Source organism: Apteryx rowi, unplaced genomic scaffold, assembly GCF_003343035.1.
Source record: "Apteryx rowi isolate R43461 unplaced genomic scaffold, aptRow1 scaffold_130, whole genome shotgun sequence".
Classification (NCBI taxonomy): domain Eukaryota; kingdom Metazoa; phylum Chordata; class Aves; order Apterygiformes; family Apterygidae; genus Apteryx; species Apteryx rowi.
The window spans coordinates 93,798-120,188 of NW_020447531.1; the positions used below are offsets into that span (position 1 = coordinate 93,798).

General features: G+C 37.3%; 1 protein-coding gene across 4 annotated transcripts in view; it reads left to right on the forward strand.

Annotated features, from left to right (window-relative positions):
• JPH1 (junctophilin 1) overlaps positions 1-26,391 on the forward strand; it is a 92,845-nt gene that overhangs the window by 51,696 nt on the left and 14,758 nt on the right. For 2 of the 4 annotated variants that reach the window (XM_026056269.1, XM_026056268.1), the window contains exon 3: positions 5,145-5,263. In XM_026056269.1, coding sequence (XP_025912054.1) covers positions 5,145-5,263 — 119 coding nt within the window. Of the gene's footprint in view, positions 1-5,144; positions 5,264-26,391 lie in introns of those variants that run through there. The other 2 variants (XR_003251987.1, XR_003251988.1) reach the window with 2 other exon arrangements.

The following is a 26,391-nucleotide window of genomic DNA, read 5'->3' on the forward strand; positions in this document are numbered from 1 at the left end:
GATATATAATATCAGAAAAATCTGGAAATAAAAGGGGAATGAGAAGAAAATTAAACTGCTGAAGAATCATTCCTTAAAGTTTCCCTTTTCCTCGCCACTTCCTTCTTTCCTGGAAATGCTGTTGATCTCTGTAGGAATTTTATTGGAGCTTAATTTTGTAGAATTGAGCCTTCAGTAGATAGAAGGAAATGCAGAAATGTTAGAAAAAAATCATACCTGGAAAAAGAAAGAAACTACAGAGAATGTTCTCTGCTTTCTATAAAAGTCAGTGAGTTTTAGAATTTAGGAAAATGGTATTTGTTTTTATAAAATTCTAATTTCAAAAAGGATGATATGGGTAGTAACCTACAATATGTAATGTTACTCAGACAAACCCAGTAGTTGTCATGAATTCAGTATGTTTTTGAGAAATTCTTGCAGATTTAGTCTTTACTGATTTTTTTTTGGCAATATAGAAAGCTTAATAAATAACATTAATTAATAAGTAACATTATTCAAGTTATTAATTTAGAGTAATTTGATGGTTAGGAACATAATTGTTTTTAGATATACTTGGCAAATAGAAGACTGAGATAATTATTTGTATTATTTTAAGAAGCACTAAGCAAGCTACTGAAAAGGTTTATGCTGGAATCTATGGGTTTAATAAAAACTGAAAAATGAAACAAAGTAAACATATGTTGCTTACATTTTCAAATGACTCTGAATGAGCAGGCATTATAAATATGTTGAAGTATATCATGGAAATACAAAATAATCTGGAGGATAATGGACAATTTTAAATGGGGTTTAAATATAGATGAATGTTACATAATGCATTGAAGATACATGGCATTATATATAAGCATTGTTGCTACAGAATGGCAAGTAATATTGTTTAAGCTCTTCAGCCCTCAGTACTCCTCCTTCAAGTCACTTTTCAGACATAAGCAGATGGAAATCTGATTGTAGGATTGCGGGAAGGGGAGACTGCTTGTGAGAAGCCCCTGACTGTGCCTATAATCTCGTGGGTGTAGCTAAGGTCATATAGACCCAGCTGAACACAAAAAAAATCAAGATCTCAATAGTGATATCAGTTGTCACACAGTCTGGAAAGCTTAGCCTTTTTTCAAAATCAGACCCTGATTTGAATCCAAATAAAATTTCTAATAGCAAAGTTATTCAGTTAACCATTGGTCTTCCAGCCCCCATTCACTCATGACCTACACTGGTAGATTTTAGGGTCTCCTCTTATAGTCACCTAGTACGAAGAACTTCTATGTGCTTGCAGTTCAAGCTATAGGTTCTTTCTGCAGTGGAAGTACAGTTTGATTCCTGCCACTGATATAACTTGATTTTATCCTTCTCATGATTGCGCTTAACACCATTGTGGCCTTGTTAGTTAAGTGAGAGATTGTACCACTACATGTGCTTGGGTTTTTTTGTTTTAAATACTTAAAGTTTATATTGATYTGAAAGCTTTTGAGCACATGTTTGAGATATCACATAGAATATTAACGGCAAGATAATACTTTCAGGTAGGTACACATATAAAAACAAATGGCAGTTTAAAAGTTAGTAATGAGTATTATGCATTACATTTTCTGAGAAAGGGTTTTTACAAACTAGTGTCTGTTAATTTAAACAGAAAATCTTTAAAAGATTTTTGCTGTTGGTTAGAGCCTGCAACCTTTTGCTCACTGTGATTTGCTGCCTCCTGTTCTTCATAGTTTCTCTTCTGCTGCTGAAACTTCTGATTAACCCTTTCTGGGGAATGTGTGGAACAGCATGCAAAACCTACAGAAATCTTTTTCTTGGTTGGGGGACAGGAGAGGAGAATTTTTTTTTTAGTTTTCTCTTTCAAAAATTCTCTTGAAGGTTTCTTGCTGCAGCAACAGATGTAGGGTTCTCTAGGAAAAAAAGCAATTCCCAAGTAGATGGTGACCATTCAGATGTGATAATTTTAACTCAATGTATATTAGGTCTAACGGTCATGATTACTTACTGATAATAAACAAAGTGCAAGACCTTACAGTGACAAATTACTCCAGGACAAAAGGTAAAGAAGATTTAGTGAACTTTACAAAACTGTGTAAATAGCAAATGGAGCAAATGGATTATATTTGAGGGAGCTATCCTGTTTTGACATCTCTCTTATGAAAGTTGTCATTCATATCTAAGATACTTCTCCAGAACAGTCTCGGATGATAACACTAATACAAAAATGTCATGCCAAGTAGGAGTGACTTGGAGTAATTTGGAAAACATATAGATAAATCAAGGATGGAAGTCAGAGTAAAAAAAATGAAAATTAAATAGCAACAGAGAAATGTATTGAGGATGACATAAAAGGAAGATGGTATGGGATAACTGAAAAATAAGTGTGCAAGAAATGAAAAGATGTATGTATATATAGTGGCAAATTAAAGCACTAAAGTACACATTGCTGAACTTAGCTGATAAAACATCCAAATGCCAAGGTGGGCAAATAATGAATATCGTGTTCACAGATGGAGCTTACAGCTCTATTATATGCAGAAGCACTGGCTCTGCCTGTTTCTATTGTTCTTCTTAGGTTTGCCGAGTGGCATTGATGATGCTTACTGCAAGGCCATCAGGAAAATGTCTCGGCCCAGCCATGTGCACACGTTTCTGGGTGGCTGGTCGAAGGCCTGCTCGGAAACATCAGCACTGCTCCTGTGTCTTTGTCTCTTGTCCCTATTCAGTTGCTCCTGCTGTGTCGTCTCCATGATATTCCTACACTGAGGCAGTGCACGTCACGAGACAAGACAGGCCTTGGTACCGTTCACATCCGAGCAGTCGCTCCTGTTTGGATCAGTTGGAATGCCAAACTACAAGTACAAAAGGGGCAGAATAGCAGGAAGGGCAATTAAATAAAAGAGAGTGTAAGATAAGACAGCCAAGTAAGGTGGTGTTTGTTTACCTTSGGTTCTATTGGCTTCTTCCTGCTGTGACTCCCTTCTGCCCCCTTTCATGTTAATAAGTTTCACTAGCTTATTGCTTATGGCATCATTTAATTCCTCCACTCCTTTGATCCTGTATGTTTAGACAGGATGTGTCATTTGCTTCCTGGATATAATAATACAAAAAATTCACAAGCATCAACAAAATATCTGTACTGCATTGGCTGTACATTTTCCTGACACTGGTCATTTAGTATATTGCTTGGCTTTTAAAATGTCTATTGCAGCTGTGACAGTAGTATTAGACTATTTTTATACGAGAGTAGCCTGGTTGTTCTATCATCACAAAAGGATGATCAATGTCTAGTTTATCTATGGGCAGACTACATTATTGCCTCATAAAACAATGTCCCAGGACTATGATCGCTTCATTAAGTTCATGCTACATTGACATAATTATGCAGGAGTTAATAATAGCTCATCTAATTGAAAATAATGATTATAGAGAAAGAACACTTTTGATTATTGGTACTAAGCAAGCACATATTGTACAACCATTCATGCACATTACATTACACAGAACATATATGTGATAATAAAGTATATTTGTTTTGTTTCACAGTTTCTTTCCCCCATCTTGAGTGCAAGTGGAAGGTGTTACTGCTTATTTGTTCATCATAATCTTCTTTCTCAGAAACCAAGAGGGACTGATGAGAAGGCAACATGAGCTGATAATTATCCAGTAAATTATGACAAGCTGAGTTTTGAAATAACATTTAACATTTATCCCCAGACACATTCTGGGGAGGGTGTAACTTAAATAAATCTTCTCCAGGCATCATAGATGAAACAGTCTATGTGTTTCTTTTTATATCTGTGTTTGTACTGGTACCCTATGGGATTAAAAATCTTTTTAGAAGTGCAAAGTGTGCCATACAGTTAATCTCTTGGTGCTCAGTCTGATTAATGCTAACATTTAATTCCATCTTGTTCTAAAACATGTTGATCTCTTTTTTATTCCATGAAAATAAGACTGTATTTTTATATAGTGATCACTAAAAATTTTTAGTTTTTATTTATTTGATTCCTTGTTGATTAGTATTGCTAGGCATGTGCAATTAAAGTCCTCCTAATTTATTCTTACTGAAGTGCCAGCTTTCTACTAGAATACTATGAGAAAATTCCTGAGGTCAYGAAATTTAATATATGTATTTTAGAAATTCTCTGAGTATCTCTGGAGGCTCCAAAAAGTTCTCTGCCATTTTGCCGTGTCTAGCTTCCCCTCAGTTCTCATGAACCATTTTATAGCTCTAGGCTATGTGCTAGTGCAGTACAGCCACACAGAGATCATTGCCATCAGGAATTTTTAAACAGATGACTATTTTAAAAAAATGAAGTGAGGAGGGAAGATGGGACAAACAGTGATGCAATCATGCAGTAACGGCTATTTGCACAATCTATTCTTGAGTCTCTAAACAATAGCAAAAGTGAGAAAGCAGAAGCAGAAGGCAGATTACTTTATGAAAGTATTTCAGACTGTTGTCTTAACTTAAGAAAAGTTGCCTTTTCAGATTGTTTTGGTTTGGAAATTCGGTGAGTTACAGGAATTGAAAGGTGGTGAGTCCCCATTTGTACCAATGCCTATGGAAGCATCAGGCACATGTTTTCCATCCCATTACTTTCCAAAACAGTCTGATTGTAGAAGATATGTTTCTCTTACTTTTGGACCAATATACCTAAATTTGGCCCTTCAAAAATTTTGTATAGTACCCAGCATTGAGCATTAACTTTGGAATGTTGTAAAGGTGATAGCATTCCACAGTCCCTTTGGACACCGTGTGTCCTGGTCTCACCGACCACTGCTTAGGAGTTGCTGTAGTGGCCCAGTCTGTAGACTTTGAATTCCGATGCTGTGTATGCAAATTTGACTGAATGGTCATAATCTCAGGTTTCAAATATATCATTTTTTTCTATTTAGAAGTTTTATGCAAAGCTGGGGTGTAAATTGTGTAACTTAAAGTAAATATAATACAAGGATGAACAGGACTGAAGAACCAAGAACAATAATGCATAGATTCTGAAATACTTTGGCTGATTTGCAGTTATTCGCAGCAATTGGGCATAATGGTGCACTATACAGTCTACTGTATTGTAGCTAAGGACAGCAGTATTTGCTCTTGTATTATTAACGCAATTCATAAAAGACTCCTCTCCATATAAACTGTTTTCTGCTCTGTACAGAACTGCACATGCMAGAGCTAAAGCTGATGCTGCAGATCAGGCTGCTCAGTCTGCTCGCCAGGAATGTGATATTGCAAGAACAGTTGCCAGAGAACTTTCACCAAACTTCTACCAGCCAGGTAAATTTAGATTGCTTTTTTGTAGCTATTCCTCTTTCTTCTTGGATTGAAAAGGTTCCTTGTTAAATTAAGAAGTTTGTTCCATTTGGAATGTTGTCAATTATACAGAATCAATAGTCATGTGAAGAGTATTTGTTGCTCAAGATTTTGTTTTCATTTTATAATCATTTGGTGACAGTATTGCTTTCCGTAAAACATTTAAGTGTTGAAGAGTCTGTATCAAACATATAGCTATGCCTCAAATCAATAGCTTCTTCAGAATTATGTCAAAGTAAGACTTTGAACATAAGAAATATGTTTTTAAGAACATAAATCAACAAAAATGCTGGTTATTTCTATGGCATGTTTATTAGGGGAAAGATCCTTAACTTTTTACTGTCCCAGGGAAATCTCAACAGTCTAGGTTAAGAAGTGCCTGAGTGCTGGATAATGCTGTGCCCTTACACATACACAACCAGGGAGGGAATCCTCCTCTGTTATAGTTAGCTGTGAAGCTCTGTGGAACATTTGTCCCATACTCACAGAATTACCTCTGCATCACCTCTTTCAACACTGCAATCCATTTTCACCAGTCATATGGTTTGGAAAGTGTTTATAAAAAGAAGCAGTGTAATTTTTACTTTGTTTCTCTGGTGTCTTTCCATGAGGTTACTATTTTTGTGTACTACTTTGTAGCTTAAAATTGAATAGGTAAAATGGAACTTCATTTATCTAATCTTAATGTATTTTCATAAGCCTGTCCTTTCTTTCACCTGTCAGATGAGTTGAGTGATAGCTTGTTATACCTTTCAAGGACTTGTCTGCACTTGTATGCTAAATAAATAAATTATAGCTCAAACATTCTTAACTTACTTTTCATTATTTCCAACTATTCTGTTGTAGAGAGCAATCAGTGTATTTTTGGTTTGGGGAAACTGGAGCTTTTTCTTTTTTCTTCATTTTTTTTTTAGTACATAAGCCAAGGTCTGGTCACCTCATGTATGTTAGGCTCTCCATTCCCCTTACCAGTCTTGCAACTTTTCTTTGCACTCATCCTGGTTCTTGAACACAGGTGACCAGTACTATATGTCATACTCCAGGGAAGTCTTTCCAGTAGTAAGAATTCATTAGCTTTTAAATGATATCACTGTGTACCTTTCACTGTTGGAAATACATCACTTTCAATATGTCCTCATCTGTGGACTCATCATATTTGTGGCCCACAGTCTTTTTCTTTTTTCATTATTTCCTTCTTTCATCAACTGATGAAMTCCCAATTTGTAGCAGGAATTCATCATAAGGAATTAATCATAAGTTAAGAATTAGTAAGTTAAGAAGCCATGTTAAGTCCAACTAAATAATAACTGATAACTGTGACCCTGTCAAAGAAAAACTTGATAATAGAAATGGTAGGGAATTAAAGCACTTGGAATGAAAGAATTTCAAAGCTGCCAAACCTTTGAAATGAAGAAATGTCTAGAGTACCTAAGAGAAAACATGAACATGTATTAGTGTGAAATCTGACACCAAGAAATCCCCCAGATAAAGAATCTGTCAGTTATCTTTTTTACTTCCTAGTATTAAATACAAAGTAGTGTTGCGGACAAATTGGCTGAGATTTGGGGAGATGTGGGATTCTCATTTCCTCCCATTTAAAACTTTTATTCCAATTGCAGAAGGGAAAAGGTGTATCCCTTCCACAAATCCAGGTCTATATGTGTATATTGATGTAAAAAACCTTAAAATCTGCTGACTCCATTCTTTATATGAAAATGTCTACCAGTTAGTGAGCCAGCTATCAGAAGAGCAGATAAGTATCTCTTTTGGAATCTAAATTTAAAATTTCCTCATTATTTTAAGGTGGCCAAATACAGGATATTTGCACATATGTGAAAAGATTGATACTGTCTTTGCTTAAATAACTTTAAGACACCAGGATGTTGACTAAATTTTAATTGTCCCAAATAAGCAGCAGCAAAACACAAGATTTACATATCATTGTGAAGTTTTCAAATGTTAGCATGTCTGAGATAGCTTTCATGCTCAGTGTTCACGTTATCTTTTTCAAATATCTTATTCCCTACTGGACCCAATTAACCCTGATACTCACATGTTAATATTTCCCACATGTCATACCATGAGTGATTGGACAACGTTAGCATTGGCTTTTGTCATTTATGGTAAAAAAAAGATAATTTTTTTTTTAATATTTATGTTCCTTCATACAAACAGCAGGAAAAATCTGCTCTTCAAATACCATTTTTCATATGTTTGAATGAAAAGCTAACCGTTTTTGCCTAACGATAGCGACTTCTCAGTTTTCTTCTGTTGCTGAGCCTTTTATTTTTGCAGTACCTGTACAGGTTTCTGTTAGTGCTACTGAGAGGTAATGACACACATGATATCTCAGTCTCTATAACTGTAGTTAAGAAAAAGCTTTCCATTGTGCTAAATTGTCTTGAAAATAAGTTATTATGGGAAAGTGTAATTTTCCTCTCTTTGCTTGATTTGCTTAGTAAGTAAGCATGCTGTCAGCAAGGAATAAATGCATGTAACATATCAAGTCTCTTTAACAACAGAGAGAAAAAAAGAATCTGAACCATATGAAATACAGATACCCTTCTGTAAACAGTAGTTAAACAACTCTTTCTTAATGGGTGATAGCTACACTGCCTGAAGTGTCAGTCCATTTAAATATTTGATAATCTTTTGATAAAGCTCTTAAATTCCACATTCTTAGAACTCTTCCTTCCAATGACATATATCCTAGCATTATACAATTTATAATGACAGTGAATATTCATAACTCACTGTTCCATGACAGTTCTCACTTCCCAATTACTTTCTCTCACATTTAATTTTTTTGCTCATTAAGACATTCATCAGGAGCTGCCAAAGTTTCTGGCTTTATAATATAGTTTGAAAGGAGATTGAAAGGAGAACAAAACTGTAGGAAGCAAGGTAGCATTCACCAGGCAAGAATAATAACGTCAGTCTGAATCATGAATATTGAGATACCATAGGAGTCTTGAGATTTGGCTTTCCCAGTAATTAATTACCTTAATATTTGCATATAAGGAAGAAAGCATGATTGAGAAGTTCAGTGCCATGGTATAAGTGTTTAGAAGGTTACAGGAGCCCTTTTCTCTAAGTTTGTTCATGCTAGACTAGGGCAAGACCTGGCTTCTACTTTTGCTGTACTGAAGAGATTTGACTAGTGATTAACAGCCATGAGGATGGCATTTCTTTGCAGAGCTCTAACCACAAGAATGTACCCTGGCTATACCTTTTGTAGGTATAACAAATTTGGCAGTCTTTGTATAGGCCAGACTTTACAGAGGCCTTTTTATCATCAGATAAAATGAATTCTGAGAAATCCCAGCTCTGACCCATTGTTTCCTCCAGGCATCACTAAACTTGTAGAGGTCAAAAGAGAGCATACTAGGACAGGAAACAAATGAAACCAGTCATTTTCTCATTGAGGGAAGTCATCCAGGGACAGCTTGAGATTTTCTTTGCTTAGAAAAAAACAATAGCAGCTGCTTTGTAAAGCCTCGAGAAAGGTAAATGACTAACAGAAGTACTGTATCAAAGGTGTAACTCTAAAGAAAGGCTTTTGACATCCAGTAAAAAGGGGAAAGATTTCTCTAGTCTCCTGTAAGATTAATGGAGGCTTTGACTTACTCATTCTGAATCCTACAAGCTGTCTGTCTCTAGGATATAGTTTTATGTTTACCCACTACCATGAGGAAAGCCTAAAATATGAACTTGCACAGGCTGGACGGCTATGCCATAATTATCTGTGTGCATATATATATGTATTGCAGCAAATGTATAATGCTCTTTCAGTTTGAATGAACAAAATTTGATAAAATTAGAGGGGGCTACAGTACCTTGTTGCAGGGTAAAAGCAGTCTGGGCACTTCACCATGAAGCAGCTGAGATCTAGAAATTCAAATCTGAATTGCTTAACAGCAGATTATTTGTTAGGCCAGCCAGCAGCCTGAAGAACATACATGGCTTACCAGAACAATTCATTCAGCCTTTGACCTGCTGAACAAGGCATGAGAGAAATCAAGAAATAGGTTGCAGGCCAACTGAAAGGCTTAAGCAGCCAGTTCCCTTCCCTTCCAACGCTTGTGTGACAGGGAGGGCTGAGACTCCCAGAAAAGACAACAGCAGGAGTGGGCTGCTGCTCACAGAACAGTTCACCCGAATAATAACTTCTTTGCCCTTGACCTGCAGCTGGGAGAGAAGGCAGCTGCATGGACTTGTTTTGGTCACTGTAGCCTACTCCCACTGCCTGTTTTTATGGGGCAGAAGGGCACATGGAAGTACTGGATTTCCCATGCATGTTCAAGTGCAGTGAGTCCACTCTCATGGTAAGAAGGGGACCATAATGTATGGATCTCCATTGCAAAAAGGGTCACTTATGCTGGACAATGACCTGTTAACATTGAATATCACTGCCTTAAGAAATGTCTATTAGCATTTGGAATAAATGGTTTGAGACATAGAGTAAAGGAGTCCTGGGATACTCCTTCTGCATTAATAAATCAGAGTCTAGGGGATGGGATTCTTTTGGGATCGTGAGTCATCTAAGCGTTATTACACTTCACTCGGGAAAGGTCTTGAGGCAATAACCAGTCTGAGCATCAGCAAGGGAAGTGATCCCTTCATATTGAGAGAGTTCTGCAGACACAATACCTCTTACCACTGCCATTTTGGTAGGTCTCTACCTCTTCTGGCATTCCTTGCTTGAAAAGCTCTAATTCAGCCCCATGTGTATAAAGTGTCTGGGAAAAGGAGATTAAAGATGAATACGTCTTCCAATTTTCTCAAATAACCGGTCTGAGACAGCACAGTTCACTATTAAATAATGCACTGTTCCTTTATCAACAACTGAGATGATYAAAATTGAAAGAATTTTAAAAACAGTACTTATTACTCGTCTATTTAAATTTTCTGTTCTGCCTTGTATCATTTTATCTTAATTATTTTCCTTCTTTATATTCACACAACATTGAGAAATGCAGACTAAGGAAAAAGATTTAACCAAAAATATTTTCCCTACATTTAATTTAATGGAGGAACTTGAGCAACGTTGCAACGAACTTCTCTGTACTAAAGTAAATAATAATTTTGCCTGCAACATCATTCAGTTCAGAATTTTGCTATTTACTTCAGAATAATACCAGGAGCCACAAAACAGTTGTCACAGATCCCTATTTTGCTTGGTACAGTTACATTTCTGTTTTAGAAAACATTAGTACTATCCTAAGCGACACAAAAAAACAATCAAAACTTTGTGTGTGATGACTATGCCTGGGCTGTCAGTGCTGCTTGGCAAGAACCAGTACTAGAAGTAACGCACAGAAGGGAAACTATGTTATATCCACCAGGGTCTAACTTTTGCTGATTATGTCACTGCTATTCATTACACTTCTTACATTTTTCCTTACAATATGAGTATTTATGTTGGTGTTGATCCTGAAGTACTCAGATTGTTTGGCATAAAGGACAGCCAGGAAATACATATTTGGTATCCTACTGGAATGGGACAGAAGCTCCTCAGTTCTTTCATCAATAAGTAATCTAGTTATGGGCACCAAAGATGTCAAGTTATGATCCAAGCAGCCAAACAGTATCCTTTACAAACATACAGAGTTGAATAGAGATGTGCCAATAAATTAAATTCATGTAACATTTAATAACTGGTTTTCCCTATCAATTAATGCTCTCTAAAGAGATGAATAAAATCTGTTTAGCTGAAATAGATGTGCAGAGAACAAAGATATTTACTTAAAAGAATAACAATTTGTAAAGTTTTTTTCCAGCATTTTTTCCTATAATGTTCAGATTCTGTTACAGCATCAGTATTAACCTAGTTAACCTAACCATCACTAGTTGCAGAAATAACTAAGCCATTTTAAGCTTATGATAAGGAAATCTCTAATGGTCTCTCATGCCATAAAGAGCAACTGTGTTTTACATTCTCTTTTGACCAGTGGATTATGTCTGTAACCTCAGAAAAAAATACATTCTCCCCATCTTCCTCCTCTCCACCATCCCCACTTCCTCTAGTCCACAAAATGCAAACTCCATATGGACAGGAAAAAGAGATTTCTGCCTGATATTAATTAACTGGAATGTACTGGCTAAATGCATGTGGACCAGGCCAGATATTTTTATTCAAAGAGCCAATTATACAGAGGATTTTGCCTGATGACAGTTATGAGATTGCACCCAGGCCATTAGTTTGTGCCTTAAAGCATATGGAAGCTCACTAGTTATTCTTAGTCATACAAGAGCCTGTTCTTTTTCTGAAATTATTCAGCATACGGCTTCCTCATCCTCACACAACTGTTGTCTGGATTCTTTCTGTGGCATCTTTTATCCACATTTTATCACTTCCATCCTCTTTCTAAACAAGTTTAAGGAAGTCAGAACCTATAAAAGTATCCTAAGGTACTTGTGTTGTATCTTATAATCAAAGAAAGAAGGTGGTTTAAAAGAAAAGGTATCAATTTCAAGCTTTATTCTCTTTCTCCCCTTTCTTCTTATAATTCTTGTCATACTAGTCTTCACAACCTGACTCCCAAATTTATCACCAGTCTCACCAATCTCTGGATACAGGTGTCACCACCCATCTCGTCCCATGGTCACACATACTGGCTCAACCCAYTCCCCAGAGTTACTGAGTGCCTCTGGGACCAGAGAGCCTGCCTGGGAGCAAAGGGAAGGACAGGCTGCAAAGGAGTGTCCCTCATTCTTTCAGACTGCTTTCTCAGTCTCTCCAAGATGCTTTGGAGTCACATAATCAGGAAGACACCTTTGCTTGGAAAAAAAATAAGTGTAATTAGTTTTGAACAAATTAGCATTTAAAACTGATAATGGGGAACCAGTTTCTTGTAGACAAATCAAGCTGTTAGAATCACTGTAACGTGCACAGGTTTGCATTAAGTACTGAGCTAGTTAATTTATATCTAGATTGAACTTCTGGTTGCCTAGTTAAGGCCACAGAATTTGACTACCAAGCTGGCTAAATAGTCTGTCAAATAATCTGTGCTAACGTGGCTGTGTTGCTATTCTGAGATAGCTTTTCGAAGGCTACCCATCCAAGCTGCCATCATGCGTGCGGTAATTACAATTAGGAGCTGAGAGAAAGAGCTCAGTGCTACTTTATAGTTTTAATTGCTTCCTTTTTCCTGTTCAATATTATTCCTTTGCTCCCAAAAAGAACCATTAATTCCAGAAGTACACAGAACCAAACCATTGTGGCCTGCTCCAGTACATTTCTGTTTTGGTCTGTTGCAGTGTCCATCAGCCAAGGACAGGATGAATTAAGGTCTATCACATGGGAGTATACATGTCAACACACATGCATGTCAACATCAATATTACAAATCCTATTTACAATTTTATTGTAAATATTTGCTCCATGTTGAAATTCAGCTATTGTCATCTGTACTGTGAAAACTTTTCTTAAACTGCTCTTTCTCTCTGAAGTATGGCTTTTAAAGGATTCTGTTATACTAGTTGAAAAAGTTCATGTTGTTATTTTTAACACATGATATAGCTTACACTAGCATATCTCCACAGCTGTACTGGTTAGTGTCTCATACTATTTGACCACAAGCAGTTAATGCTTGCTCCTGGTCTGTGTGCTTCTTTGTTGTTGTTTTTATAGACAAGGGAGAACCAGAGATGCAGTTCAGAGTAAAGGGGAGAGCACTGGAGGAAATCTTTGCGACTGCGTTCTACATTTGTCAGGGCCAAAGAAATGGATGTCTAGTATGCACAGCATTTTTTTCAGAAAAAGTCTGCGAGACTTAAGCCTAACCTAGAAGTGACAATGTAGCGAGAGATCTGAAAAAAAATAGTATTCAAATTATAGACCTGAATATTGCAAAGTAGTAAAGTATTGTTCACAATGATGTAGAAGGTCATGGTGAGAATTTGGAGGGGATGGAGATTTCTACATACTGGTCTTGTAACAGGTAGTCACCCAATTTTAATCTGAACAGGAGTCAAATCTGGAACTGAAACATAGCATGGAATTGGTAGATGAATTTTTTTTGTGCAGTGAGATTAAACAGGGTTGAGATTGTATGAAGAAAAGGAAGAGGGATCAAGAGCAGAGTAATCTGAGATTCTCTTCCTTGAAAGTATAGTTAAAAAGTAAAAGGAACTTAAGGAAAAATGATAGGATGAATCATGAAAGTTAACAGAGGAAAAGTGTTCCTGAAGACAAGTATGGCCAACTGGCACTGAAATATGACTAAGAAGTCAGCAGAGGCTCCACAAAAGATTATCAGATGAGGAGAAAAAGGTATTTGTCAGGAGCAGATGCCAGACTTTGAAGAGTTCTATCTCTCTAGATTCTTGAAGAATCTATCTCTCTATGAGATAGATTTGGAGAAGAGCAATACTAAATGGATATTGCAAACGTAAGAGTTCAGAGATTAAAACTTAGAGGCGAAGGGGAGAAATGACACAGTACAAGGTCAGAATGGTAAATGGTATAATGGTTGGGGTTTCTCTTAAAATACAAAAGATCAAGAATATGTTGGGAAAGAAACCGGAACAGGATGGAAGACTAAGCAGGTAACATGTCCTAGTTTTACCTAAATTAAACAGATTGTCATGTTTGTATAGTTCTGGCATTTCTAGTGCAGCAGTCAGTTCTGTTAGCTCACTTCAGACTCTTAATCTTCTTAAATGATTCCATTGCTAGCTATAAGGAATCAGTTTTCCTAGAAGTGTGATGCAGCTTAATGAATACTGAAAAATATTGAGTAAACCCTCTCCCCTCCAAGTAAACTCATTAGACCACGTATTTTAAAAAACAATACATTTGGGGGGGGGGGTTGACTCCTATTTTTTGTATCTTTAAACTTCACATTTTGAAGTGTTTTTTCTACAAGCTGAAGTGGAAGAAGGATACTTTATAAAAATGAARTGTTAAGATTATCATATAATGGCATGTTGAATCACAGTAGCAAGTAATTCGCCCTTTAAAATAAGTAGGGTTTAAGTAAAGCCAGTAATGCATACATAAATCTGTGACCGGAATCAGCAGGGTCCAAAACTCCGTCTAGTTATTTCCATATTACAAATTTTGCAGATATATATCATGCAGATATAAATCACGCAAAGGTAAAATCAGTTGTTTGGTGACACACATACATTGTGCGTCTTCTCAGTTTTGAATTTTATTGGCATTCCACAGGCAGAAGAAATGCTGAGGTCTGGAATGCAAGACCTGAGTGCATATCCTAGACTGAGCTTTTTCACTAGTGGAAAGGTGTTCAGAGAGAAACAGTGCGGGCTCTGTTTCTTTTTCTGATAAGGATTTTAAAAGAGTCAAAAGTTATAAGAGCTCTGGCAAAAAATGTCACTTGGTTATTAAATTCACTAAAGAACAATACTACTGAGGATGCATTTAGCAAGAAAAGCACCTGGCAGCTGTGAATGATGATATTTTTCTCCTTCTAAAATCTCTAAATCATGTAACTTTGTGATTATCTATCTAAACCTGCATATGTGGACTGATAGACTAGGAGCTTGAGGGTTGGTTTGTGTAAGAAATTTTATGTAAAAATGTTTTCAGTATATGATATGAAGTCCTGTAAAGACAGTCAAATGCAAGGAAGGAAAACTTGCTCCTTCCTTCATGCTTGTATGTGGCCCAAAAGGCAATGTGCTTATGGGTGCTTATGTTAAAAGTTTTGACGTGGGATAGAAAGGGAAATCCGTGACTGTTTTCAAGAGGAATGAATGTATTAAAAAGCAAWAAATATCAGAAGCCATAAATATTTTGTTTTTCACATAAAGCATGATAGCCAAATCAATTTCAGTTTTGATCCTGAACTTAATGAAATGTCATGTATTCTCCTGTTATGCTAAAAGGAAAGACATGACAGTTTTTAATTCATAATGTTTTTTAAAAAGAGAATCAAATGTGTTTAGATAGTTTTCCTGTCTGTACCAATATTCTTATCTGAGGTTGTTGATGAGAAAAAAAATAATAAGTGGTGAGTGAAAAATAGCAAGGAAAGAGAAGCCTAATAAAATGACATGGAAATTGGCAGTCATCTCATCAGAGTCTTCACTAATGAATAACCAAATATTATTGATGATATGTTGAATATTTGTTATAATATGGTAAGCAGCATATTATTTACACCAGTGGGTAATAGTGAAATGGTTTGTTGCAAACAGAAGTTGGAACAGAGAAAAAATAAAGTTCCCAGTAAAGTCACCACATATAGTTCCACACAGAAAGCCAGCGCTATCATTTACACCAGTAGTTGCTCACCAAATGCAAGGTAGTTCACAAGAGTAAAAGGGAATCATCGGACTTAGTTTTTAAATGGAAGGCTGTGCCTTGCTCCTCAGGAGTGCTACGAGAAGGCCTTAGGGCTTACAGAACTCAGCCAGCTGGAGACAAGATGTGAACGGGCTCCTGTTGAGGTCAGTTGCCAAAATCCCATGGGGCAGGATCATAACCAGGCACTTGAAATGTGATATGGCAGCAGAAGTAGCTAATACTATTTCAGGCTGTGTACGCAGAAGCAGCACGTTATGGACAAGGAAGGTAATGGTCCCTTGTCTGCATGACCTCAGGACACTGAACCTGAAATACTACGTATAACTTGGGGCATCTTCTAATGAGAAAGATGTGGACGTGCTGGGAGAAACGTTAAGAAATGTGATTATACTATATACAGGTGGCTAATACTCCATATTAACAGACTCTTCAGGAGTATATATAATTCATCTGCTCAGAAAATATGCAGTTGTAATGAATGTAAAATTACAGCCTTTTGCTTCTGCCCATCCTCTGTATGATTGACACATAGGAGCTTAAAGAATAGCACTGCTGCAGTTAGCATTTGCTAAATTTTCCAGTGGATTTTTTTTCCAGTTCCTCGGGGAAGGGTTCACATGAACAAAGGTTCATGTAGCCTTCTTAAGAACAGCAATAAAATGTACACTGACCCTAGGCTTGAGAGTCTCCCTCATGCCCCAGTGCAGACTAACTGAAGTAAAGTAAGCTCTTTTTTTCCTATAAAGGCTTCCAACATTTTGTGGAACCTGAAGACTTCTCTGAGTTATCTCATATTAAGCAGCCTGCAGGCTCAGAAGCATTCAAGTAGATTACAGTACATGCATGTTACTTAGCTGGGAGTATTCACATTAAGTACAATGTGTGTGTTTTACTTAGCCTGGAAAAATGAAGTCTATCCTAAATACAACAGCCATATGCCAACACCATATAATCTTGTCAAAGTAGTATTCATCAGTAGAGAGTTAAGGTAAGTAAAGAAAGCAGTGCAATAATTAAGATTTCTGGTCATAAGCGTTTTCTTTGTCTATAAGCTGATGGCCCAGTGAAGTGCTATGAAGAGCCGTGTCACACTCAGTGTTGTCTCTCAGATGGGATAAATCTGTTTGATTTTTCTAATGGTAATGAATCCAAAATTATAAGGGCCTACACATCTTAATTTACTGTGCAAATACAATTATGAATACTTCAATCACCTACTAAAACAGTCACAGAAATGCAGCAAAGATTGAATTTGCAGTCAGAATAAATTTCCTGTTCTGCAGAGCTTTTGCGATTCGCTAGTCTATTCTTTCCTCCCTTCAGATCTTTCAGTGTGTATACATCTGCTCCATAAAGATGCATTTAGAAACTTTTGAGGAAGAAAGTTTTATTTTTAGGGATTCTTTGAACCCGTAATTATTTTTAATTATTTATGCAAAATGGTTGAAAATACAAAATACAAAATAAATGCTGTTTATGTATTATATTACTGTTTTTATATTATATAATGATAGGAAGACTCAACCTCAGATTTGCAGGAACTAATAGGAAGGGAGAAAAGAGGCAAGCTAGGTTTCATGTAGATGCGAATTGCATTAAGGTTTTTGGTTTTTCATCCTCCTGTTAGAACTGCAAGTTTGTGATTTTGCATTTTGTGGAAGTCCATTTCTATTTTTGTTACCATTCCTGTTTCCAGCAAGTCCTTGTACTTGAGTGGAGTTTTTACTATTTTCAAGAAGTTCTTACAGTTTTGTGAGTTAACATGTCATATACTTTTCAACAAATGTCTTTTTAATTTTAGAATCAGGTTCTTGGTGTGAAATGCAGAGACTAGCCATAAAGTAGTCTGTTCATAGGCCACACCAACAGCTCTCTCGCACAGTGTAAACATCAGAGCAGAATGACCAGAGAGGCTTAAGAACTGGCTTTGGGTTTGGTCCAGCATGTGTGTGTGTGTGTGTGTGTGTGTGTGTGGCCAGTAAGTAAATAACTAAGCACTCTAGCTCTTTGACTAGTCCGTGTCAGCAGGTGTTTGATGTGGGTTTGCAGAAAGCCCCATCATTTACACTGATGTCAAAACAGGAAAATAATGTACTAGCAGATATTTTAAAGATGCTAGATACACTAGCAAAATTACTTGAAAGTTGTTTATGATACTGCACAAAACTGTTTCCTGGGCAGAGATAAAGAAGGCAGTTGAGAGGGCAACCTTGATACGCAGGAATTCTCATGTTTGGGGTTCTTAGATGAGACACACAGTAAGCAATTTCTACCAGTGATTAACTGTTGTAGGAGCCTATCTTTATTTAATGAGAAGTGAAAGTCGCATTCAAGGCTGCATTAAAACCTGCTTGTATTTAGTGAGGCTGCCTTTTAAAGTTAGCCCTGGGTGAAAGATTTGTGTATTCTGACTTTTACACAGCTGAATGTTGTGGCTTTATCAGATTGTAGCAATAGCATAAGATCACATTATGTGCTATCTTTGTATTATATTTTTAGGTCACTTCAGTAGTACGTAGTTTGAAGGACAGCAGGTTGCCAGGTCAAATCACAACAGTCCCATAAAATAAATACATGTAGGCATCATCCTACATGACATTCATGGATCTAGTGAGTGAGTAACTGTTGGCACATGCTACTTTCCCTGTTGCTTCCAACGCAATAGGAGAAGAAAGTCTACCAAAAGCGGTGCTTAAAGAAACAGCAATGTTAGCAACAGATTTGGAATCCCTCACAGTCTAACCTGCAGAAATTTTCAGCAGAAGGAAGGTATTTTCAAGGGAGGAGGAGGAAATGAGCTGGAATTGAAGGAAAATCAAGAAAGGTTACAAAGTATCCCAAATAGTAAACATTGTTTCAGGGTATTTTTTACATTAAGTGAAATGTGCTCTTCTCCCTTGTCTTTGCTTTTTAGTTTGCTTTCTTAGGTGACCATGGTACTTCCATGCTAGTGTTAGTAAGTCCAGAGAAAAAAAAAAGGGATTGTAAGGCAGCCAAGTAGAATTTTAAAACTAATCTAGACAAGATTTTTGATTTGCCACTCTCTAGGGAAGCTGCTTGCTAGCATTTAAAATGCTGATCATACCTCACCAAAATGCAGTTGCCATCAAAAACTGAAAATTAAAACAGGCATCCAAACTTGGGTTTCCTGTGAACCTCAACAAGTCGTCTCAACCATCCCTTCCATTTCAATTCTCCTGTCTTTTGTGTTATGCTTTATTTTTAAACTTCAGCAAATGTATGGTTTAATTCTGTAAAGCATTCTCAAGTACCATGAAGGAAAGTCATGATTCCAGCTGTCATAACCAACTTCAGATGCAGCTAAAACAGGGCAACATGGCCTACATATGTCATTTTGAATTAAAGAATTATTAAATAACATATATATGCATCACTGGGACATCTCTTTCTAGGGGAATCCCACCACCAACTTGGCTAACAAGTCAGTTCTTTCTGCCTTGCTGTCTGGCTCCAGAAATCTTAGCTACCTTCCTGCACACTGACCCAACCATGAAACAGCTGCACTGATTCATGTCCAGTTTGCTGGGGCAGTTTATCCATCAGAAGGGTACCGCAGACAACTGGGGTGATCACATCTTAAACTGCCATATCTAAACCAGACAGAACCTCTCTCTCAGAGCTCTTGCCTCTTTAATCACGTTGGATTATATTCATAAAGTTTTCTATAGCTATATGCTAGCCCAATAATCTCCAGCTCCATTCAGTCCCTGTTCAGTCTGCCAAGATGGCTGACAGGGCTGCCAAAAGTTACTAAAACTGTAACCATAGTTATGCTTCGCTGAGTTCATCAACACATCTTACACATGACATTGCACAGCCATCCATTCATTTGGGCTGAATTCAAGCCAGCAGCCTAGCAGTTAAAAGCTTTTTTTCCTGTTACCAATGTAACCTTTGGAAAAACAATAAAACAAAAGGAGGTACTAATGATATTAATTATAGCTCTTCCCCTCTCTGCACACTCACATCCACAATGAAGCAATAACAAAAAAATTGTCTTTCTAAAGTTTACTCAATATAGTTATTTACACTTTCATAATGACTCATTTAAGTGCTGCTTCTAACAGACTGATGAACAATTATTTTTATTTCTTTCACCTACAGTTACCATCCTGAAAGCTGAGGAATAATTATATACTAGATATCCTATCCTGAAAAGCCCTAACATGAGAAACTCATTTTCAAGTCAGTGAGCTTGAGCATTTTGGATGCTTGCAGGAAAATAGATCCTGTGTTAATTAATCTTCATATGTGTCACCAGATTTTCAATGTTTTATAAATGTTCATCAGAGTAGCAAATAAATCTTATTATGAGAGCATAGATATTATTGCCACCTGTGGTACTTAAGAAAATCATTGATCATGTCACAAAATAACAAACCATGTGGTTTTTACTGGCTTATTTCTCAAACAGTATTTAGCAATCTGTAGTACCTACACTAAATTATTTTCCTTTTTTTGGTACAGCCTTCAGTCAGTGCTTCAACAGTATCATGCCCTTGTTTTGTGCTAGGATGTGACATGCAGTAAGAAACATGCTACCCTATTTGTTATTTACTATTTCCATCTCTCAAACCCAAATGAAACTAATGATTGAATTCTACTTCAGTAAACATTTTTCAGTTACTCCAGGAAGGTGACATTTATGAAGGCACATGACAAACTTAAGGCCAAATGGCTATGTTGGCTTTTGGTTACTCAGAAAACTTGCGTTCCATTCCTAGTTTTGACAAAGACGTCTTGTGCAACTTTAGGCTATCACTTTAACAAGGATTTAGCAAAGCTTTAAGCATAACAGTACTTTATTGACAACTGACCACTGAATTCAGGGGGATTACTCAGAAGAAGCTTGTGCTTTGAGCTATGATTTCCCTTTGTTTTAGTTCCTCCATCTGTGAAATGGGCTATTGGTGTAACCTTTTTATTGTCTTTTATCTTGCATCTCTAGACTGTGAACTTTTCAGATCAGGAATTCTCTACTTTTTAAAGAAGTAGTATTCAGGAGCTTAGTAAAATGGGGCCTTCATCTTTGCATAGCTGAGGCATGTGTTAACATAAATACCATTAATAGTGTGTACTGAAGTTTGCCTGTAGACTGCACTGTCCTGACTGAGCAACTAGTTTTGATCTTGTCACCATTACCAGACAGATAATCAGGTAAATTTTGCAGTGAAGACTGGGTTTTTTTTCTGCTAGCAATGTATAAGTGGAAGCAAAATTAGGGAGTGAAGTATCTACTTTCAGGACAGAATTTATCTATTAGTACAACATAAATTTTCTTGTTACCATGAAATTTAATCATAGTGACATTCATTACCTAGGAATTAAATGTGTTAGGTCAAGACACAGCTATTGTTATTAGTTAACTATTTATATAGCGCTAAAGATAGCTTGGTTACATCACATAATGTGCACTGTAGTTTAAAAGACARAAATAGGTGCACGCTTACCTAATAATTACTTCTAACGTACCTTGAAATTGAATCGCATACTTTCAGCCTTGACTGTACTTTAAATATTATATTATGGAGCCTGTAATATGGTATTGCCATTTTTTGCCTTCAAAACTCTGCTAACATTTCCAATAGGCAATGCTAGTTTTTCCTGAATATTTAGAGCGGTACGGTTTGAGGGAGAAAGGAGTGGAAAAGATATTGTAAAGAAATTATAAAATGTTTATAAAATTATTGATGAAGTGTTTATTTTTTCTTAAAAAGAAGCTATTTCTTTTTTTTAACATCATAAAAAATTGCATAGAGGATTTTTTTAATGTAATATAAAGTTGCACAGAGGAAGAGAAATGCTCTTTCAGTATATTAAGGAGGTGTGTTTTGTTTGCCATGTTTTTCATTTTCCTCTGAAAAACAAATAGAAGAAGAACAAAGTCGATCTCTAGGGTAAAGAGCGCATCAAACTCTATGTTTTAAATATAATTATGCAATTTATTTTGATCTAATTAAACAAAGTCTCTTAGGTAATGCTAGTTAATTCCCAAATTAGAATTTTTGCACACAATCACAACACCTTGCATCCAAACCACTTTTTAGTGATTTAAAGATTGTGACTAGGCCTTCCCAAGTGGGAGGAGGAAAAGGGGAAGGAGGACCCTCACCTCTTGTGCAAGGGCCAACTAGTTTACAACTGAGAGTGCCATTCTGCCAAGGGAACTGGAGGAGCCAGGTGAAAAGGCTGTGCTATAGCCTGTGCTTACCTATAGGGTCTTACAGGAACTTACTACAGTCAGATGGAGCCCAGGGCTGCAGGACTAGGTATTCTCTGTCATAGTAAGGTGAGAGGCTCTCATCTATATCACATAGTGCCTCAAACTTAGTTCAGAAAAAACTATTGTCAGAAAAACCTTTTGCTGCTCCCAGCCTGRGACCTCATGATTTAGTGAAGTTTCTCCCAATAGTGCCTCTAAGAAGAAATGCATTTGGCACTGTAAAAATTTTCCCATGGAAATTGTTTCTTGATATCAACAGAATTCCCTGTGTTAAATAACTTTAGTTCAGGAAACTTTTAAACCTGAATATCTGCTACATAGTATCTTTTTGCAGGTGGGCCAAGTAAAAAGTTATAACCTGTCCAAAGTTGTGCAAGAGTGCATGGAAAGTCACAAGAGACTAGCCTACAGCCTACTCTTTAAGAATAACTGAAAATAGTACTATAGTATTGAAAATGTACTATATTCTAGTATATTTTACTTTATATAATATTATTTTCAATTCACTATTCTAGTGTATTTTAGTTCTATAAATTACTACAGAACTATCGTATTACTGAATAGAAGCAGAAAACTACAGAAGTGGATTACTTGAGTGTTCTTGGATTATTTGAAAATGCATTGTCTTGCAGCCTACCACAAAACATCAAGATTTTTTATTTGGTTATTATGTTATCATATAAGTCTGTTTTGCCAATTAAAAATAGTATTACCTTAATAACTTTGGGAATATAGAAATCAGTATACTAAAATGAAGCTGAACTCATTAAATTGGGGAAATGAGATTTATGGTGAGTTATTGAGTTATGCATATTGACTATGGAATGCAGAATTGCTCCTATAAGGATCACCAGTCCTACTGTAAGGAACCCTGGTGCCATAGGCACCTCCAGAATTCATCCTCCTTCAGTCCCACCCTTTTCCCATATCCTCACCACTCTTTTTTCTTCCAAAATAGGCCAAAATCAGTGAAACCAGCTGGTTTGAATAGGCAGGAGTACCACCTGCTGCAAGTATATATAAATATGTATATGCACACCTTTTCCCTCACTATGCTAGGTGCATTCTGCCATCCCTCTTGAGCTTCAGACTTTCAGTCACAAGCTGATAAGGCAGAAGGTCTCTTCTCAGCTTTCTTGGGACACAGGCTGCATTTACACTGCCTTGCAAGATGACATTTTGGGACACTGCTTCAGTCACAATCCTGAAATGGCCCCATGCTGACAATATATATACCTCACTAGGCCTTGGGGAAAATCATGCAGCTGTYGCCTCTCAAAAAATGCTGTGGCAGAACCAAGGCACCCTTCTCTTCTCATTTACAGGGCTGGCCATTATGTCAGCTCACTTACTGGAGACCTACCAGGAGGAAGGACATGTTGCACAAGAACTCCGCATGAAATTCTAGCTTTAGAAGAACTATGAGTGTGCTCAGACATACCAGCTCACTACAGTATCCAACTCCACACACATACATCTGAACACATTTACACAGTCCTTTGGCTTTCAGAGACTATTCCCCTCAGCTGCTGGTTAACTCACACTTTAATGGTGCCGTCCAACTACTGACATCACGATGGCTGTATGGACCAAAACCAGCCCATATCTAACCTYTAGCCAACAGAAGTGATCATTTTTGAGGAGTCAGTAGCAAGGCCAGCAGTCAGCGTAAAAGAACACACAAGTTCATCCACAAAGAAAGCTTATCTTTACTTGGTTATAAAACATTTCTTGGGCCTGCTTTCCAGATCAGGTTCTTCTTAGGCACTCTCAGACATATCATGTATATGTATATCTGCTGATTGCTTGGACTAAAAACTAGAGAACAGAACTCCATATTTATTACTGAGACAGATAATCTGACCCTACTTTCTTCCCACCCTCAAACCCTGTTCCCTCCCTCWTTAAGAACTGGCAGCTGAGCCATCTTCTAGGATCAAATGTTAGTGACTGCCTTTGCAAATTCCTGTGGCCCTGCTTCGTTTAGCCTCATGCAGTAGGGTGCTCTTATGTTGAAGAAAAAGAAAGTCTGTTGCCATGTCTCCCTTGCTTAGACAATGCCTCTAATGAAAGGGGTGTGATAAATCCTGACAAGTATTCTTAGTCCTCAGAAAGGTGTGGGAACTGTGTTCTTTCTGCTTGGAATCAGTGATTCAGACAGGTGAATAAGCTGATTGTACTCAATACAGTAAACAAACGTTAAAAAAGGCCTTGGACAGTCTCCAAAGCTAACTTCAGCATAGAGCCAAGAATTCAAGTGTTGGAAAGACCTGCCTGGCAAGGTTGGAGGCAAGGGATATATCTCTAGTAGCCACATGTACTATATTTTTCTTGCTGGAGTTTCTGTGTTACATTAAGGCAATTGTTGGATGTCTGGGCAGACACCCTCAGACTTGACTTAGAGGCAGATGGCTATGGCCTTCCATGGTGTGGCTCAGTGTCACTTAGGATCAAGTATTGCCAAATACCCAGTACAAATATGGCACTATTAACCTGCTAACAATTAATTTCTTTGAAGAGTTGCAGTTAGAGATGGTTTTTTTTCATTTTGTTTGTTTGTTTGTTTGTTTGTAACTTTACCGATCTCTTATGGAGACACAGGCAGCTAGACCTGGCTCCCTACTTCTTTCAGAAATTCCAGAGGAGTTTGGAGACCTCAGGAGGAGACAGAGTCCCCTCTGCCCTGTCTTGGGAGGCTAGCAGATGATCATAGGAAGCAATGGAGAAGGTTGTTATCTCTGAGGCCCAGGTGTATCCCTTATCAGGGTGCCTTCACTCTGGCAGGCGCTGTCAGATATTAGTAAAAGTCAGATCTTCACCTATGTTAGGCAGTGGAGAGCTGTCACAGGATGTGAGTTTTCTAGGTAATACAGGAGCAGGGCAAGTACAAAAAGAACTGTAAGAATGCCTTGCTACAGAGGGCCCATGCAAGAGCAGTTTGGATGCTATTTGAGCAGCCTAGAGGCATTGTAAGGCTGAAGAGGGGGTATTTAGAYAGGGGTGCTCTCACTACAGCAGTCACAAGGAGTACTCTAACAGATGAATGCAGATGTGTCTGTAATAATTATTGCAATTTGAGAGCTTCATGGCTTGGTCTTAAAGGTTAGGCTGGGCTCTTTTAGCTACCTTTTTCTGTTTACACCCCTAATTTATCCTATGTGAAAGAAAGAGTAAAGACCCAAAGTTTCTGTGCATTAAAAATACTTCAGCTTTTAAAAATAACTCAGCATTATCCTATGCATGTTAGAGGAGAGGGAAGGAAATTCCCTACATGATGGAGAATTTCAAGAATTATTACTGTAACTGTAACTTTATATAAGGCAACTTCCAATTTGTGTTGTTTTGCTTCTCCCTTTTACTGGGAAAGTTATAAAATGCTATAAGAACCAGCACTCTAGTCCACTCCCTCTGTACAGGCTTAGCTTCTCAAACATCACATGAAGAACAAATCCGGACTTGTGTGAAGTCCAGTCTTCTGTCTCAACAACTCCCTATTTCCATTCCTGTCTTTCAAAGATACCAAAAACCATGTGATTTTCCCACCCAGAAGAGATTCCATGCCAAGTAATTCTCATTCTCAGCAATACTCACTTATCAGATGACTCAATAGCTTCCAAAAACTTCATGCTGCTCCTTCTTCCTTCCTCTCATCTCAGCACTGTGTAGTGATGCGTATATTTCTGACATCTGTAAAAACACTGTATCTGCCTAACACAGCTAGAGCCTCCTCAACTCAAAAGCAGAAAAACTAGTGCAGTCATTCTTCTCTGAGCACAGAATTTCTCCATGACATAAAACACAAATAAACCTCAATTACAGAAGATGAAAAATCAAAGGAAAGTAGCAATATTAGCAAAGTTAGAAATGTAGGACAGTTGCTGTGTATTTGGCAGAAGTCATTGTTGAGAAAGGACGTATAGAAAGATTGTTGAATTTTTGTTGTCTCCAGCTTCTGACTTCTCACAGAAGCTCATCCTGGAATCTGGGATGTAGATTCTAGGAAGAAATGTAGAAAATGCTGTCCACAATACAGGCAGATTTACAGTAATTTTGTTTCTTYAACAGAGTGTTCTCTCACATCTTACCACTGAACTGTTAAATCAAACAAAAACCTGGAGCAAAGCATGTCGGTCAGCTTGTCTCATTGTGAACAGCTGCATTAAAACGCATCCTGGTAACTGAGTCCTCAGTAGCGGTGAATGTGCTCATGGGTGTCTAGCCAGGATTTTGGGAAATGTGGTCTTCATACTGTTGTTGCTCTATAAGTATTTCCTGAGTGAATGTGAGAGAGTGTGTCAGTCTTTCCAGCTTCTAAGCAGGATTGTATTATAGATGAGAGTGCTCAACATGGGTCTTTGTATACCAAGTGGTTGAATTAGGAAGACAAAGTCAGCGTGTGAGAGTCTAAGGCATGTATATATGACAAGCTGATTGTGCGCACAAGGGGTAAAAAAAGTGTTTCAAGGCCTGTTCCCTGTAGGTTATAAGGGCAGAAGTGAGATTTCATTCTGATTGTTAAATACTTCCATGTCAATCAGATATTATGGTCATGACGGTAGAAGTTAAATAAAT